The sequence below is a fragment of the Cyprinodon variegatus genome, unplaced genomic scaffold (genome assembly GCF_000732505.1).
Source record: "Cyprinodon variegatus isolate N-32 unplaced genomic scaffold, C_variegatus-1.0 Scaffold3235, whole genome shotgun sequence".
Taxonomy (NCBI): Eukaryota; Metazoa; Chordata; class Actinopteri; order Cyprinodontiformes; family Cyprinodontidae; genus Cyprinodon; species Cyprinodon variegatus.
In genome coordinates, this window is record NW_015153688.1 from 6,104 (window position 1) to 8,726 (window position 2,623).

General features: G+C 49.4%; 1 protein-coding gene across 1 annotated transcript in view; it reads left to right on the forward strand.

Annotated features, from left to right (window-relative positions):
• LOC107081169 (nuclear factor 1-like) overlaps positions 1-1,417 on the forward strand; it is a 6,037-nt gene extending 4,620 nt beyond the window's left edge. The window contains exons 2-3 of the mRNA XM_015369368.1: positions 768-938; positions 1,039-1,417. Coding sequence (XP_015224854.1) covers positions 768-938; positions 1,039-1,239 — 372 coding nt within the window. The 3' untranslated portion in view covers positions 1,240-1,417. The remainder of the gene's footprint in view (positions 1-767; positions 939-1,038) is intronic.
• Positions 1,418-2,623: the final 1,206 nt, after the last annotated feature.

Genomic DNA, 2,623 nt, shown 5'->3' on the forward strand with positions numbered 1-2,623 from the left:
GGTGGAACCGTTCTCGGCATTAACGTTTCGGGTGGAACCGTTCTCGGCATTAACGCGTTGGGTGGAACCGTTCTCGGCGTTAATGCATTGGGTGGAACCGTTCTCGGCATTAACGTATCGGTGGAACCGTTCTCGGCATTAACGTATCGGTGGAACCGTTCTTGGCATTAACGCCTTGGGTGGAACCGTTCTCTGCATTAACGTGTCGGTGGAACCATTCTCGGCATTAACGCGTTGAGTGGAACCGTTCTCGGCATTAACTCGTCGGGTGGAACCGTTCTCGGCGATAACGTGTCGGGTGGAACCGTTCTCGGTGTTAACATTTCGGGTGGAACCGTTCTCGGCATTAATGCGTTGGGTGAAACCATTCTCGGCGTTAACGCGTTGGGTGGAACTGTTCTCGGCATTAATGCGTTGTGTGGAACCGTTCTCGGCAGTAACGCGTTGGTTGGAACCGTTCTCGGCAGTAACGCGTTGGGTGGAAACATTCTCGGCATTAACGTGTCGGTGGAACCGTTCTCGGCGTTAACGCGTCGGGGGGAACCGTTCTCGGCATTAACGCGTTGGGTGGAACCGTTCTCGGCATTAACACGTTGGGTGGAACCGTTGTCGGCATTAACGCGTTGGGTGGAACCGTTCTTGGCATTAACGCGTTGGGTGGAACCGTTCTCGGCATTAACGCGTTGGGTGGAACCCCGGGGTTCCACTTCTACATATCTGAACCCACACAGTCTGACCTGTTGCTCTGTCCGTTTTCTGCCCTGTAGGATGAGTTCCATCCGTTCATCGAGGCTCTGCTGCCCCAGGTCCGTGCCTTTGCTTACACATGGTTCAACCTCCAGGCCAGGAAGAGGAAGTACTTCAAAAAGCATGAGAAGAGGATGACGAAAGAGGAAGAGAGAGCTGTTAAAGACGAATTACTGGGAGAAAAAGCAGAGGTGGACAGACCAGCATACCAGTGAAATGCTTTAAATGATGCTGCAGGTTGTTGAGAACTAAAAGTGCTTATTTCTGTGTCCGGTTTCATTCTGCTTGCAGGTGAAACAGAAGTGGGCCAGTCGTCTTTTGGCCAAACTAAGAAAAGACATCAGACCTGAATGCAGAGAGGACTTTGTCCTGTCCATCACTGGGAAGAAGGCTGCGTGCTGCGTCCTGTCCAATCCGGACCAGAAGGGCAAAATGAGGCGAATAGACTGCCTGCGACAAGCTGACAAGGTCAAACATTGCTGTTCCAGTTAAACATGGAGTAAAAGGGAATCTTTTGCTGCGTTACTTGATTGTATTTAATGGATTTTTGACCTTTTCAATCAGCAAAGTGCAGAAAACATGCAGCCAAACGACTCTTTAGACACACATTGGCAGATCTGGACAGGAGAGGTCCATAAATGACTGCAGCAGAATGAAGGCAGTGAAATGTTAGAGCTGTTTACTGGCTGCTTACTGGCTGCTTACTGGCTGTTTACTGGCTGCTTACTGGCTGTTTACTGGCTGCTTACTGGCTGTTTACTGGCTGCTTACTGGCTGCTTACTGGCTGCTTACTGGCTGTTTACTGGCTGCTTACTGGCTGCTTACTGGCTGCTTACTGGCTGTTTACTGGCTGTTTACTGGCTGTTTACTGGCTGCTTACTGGTCAGAGCTTTTCTCTGACCAGAGGAGCAGTTTGGTGCAGAGACTGAAGGGACAGGCAGGAGAAACTTTTCCTGCTTCCATGTTGAAAAAGGTTCCTTTTCATGGCAGTCGGGGCCGGAAGAGCTGAGGGCCCCCCCAGCATGAGGAGGATGGGGCCCATGTTAAATTCTGTAAATCATCCAATTATTCATTCGTGGTAATTTATTATCATTTTTCTGCAATAATTAACTATCGGTGGTGAAACCAGGATGACATTTATCTGACCTCACTATTAACACCTGTCTGCTGGATCAGCCAATGAGCAGCATCTCTGCTGCCTTCATCTCCTCGCTTTACGAGTTCTGAGGAGAACTTTATTGGTAAGGAGAGACGATCAGGAGGATCACTGCATGAATCCTGATCGATGGCAGGAATCTGCTGGCAGCTGCTCCTCACACACAGAACAGTCCTTCGTTTCATTAGATCACAATGGAGTTAATCCAGCCTCCCTCTGTGTTCTCAGGTCAGGGTTAGAGATGAGAGCCTCCTCACCGCTGCCTCTAAACGAAAGGTTCACCAGAGGAGCTGCTGCTGTGCTCAGCTGGCTTTGACTGGACCACTGATTGTTTCTATCTGGTATCTGGGAGTGATTGCTTCCAGCAGGGTTAGGCTTCACTGAGCCTTCAGCGGAGAGATTGCTGCTGTCAGTAACCGTTAGATACATCTTAATATGTTATTAGAAACTGTATTTAGGGTTATGACCTGCATGGGATCATGGACCTCATTCCTTTGCAGGGGACTTTTTCAAACGTCCGTTTCGCTCTCCTGCTAGTTTTACCGTCCAAAAACAATGCTAAGCTACCGGACACAGACATTCGTCGAGCACTAGGACCATGCTGAAATCCACAGGTCAAACTGAAGCTTCCCTGAGTTCAGACCCGCCCACAAGCTCCTGATTGGCCCATCATTTGTTCTTGTGTGATTAGCTGTCACCGATGTTACTCTTGAGAAGCT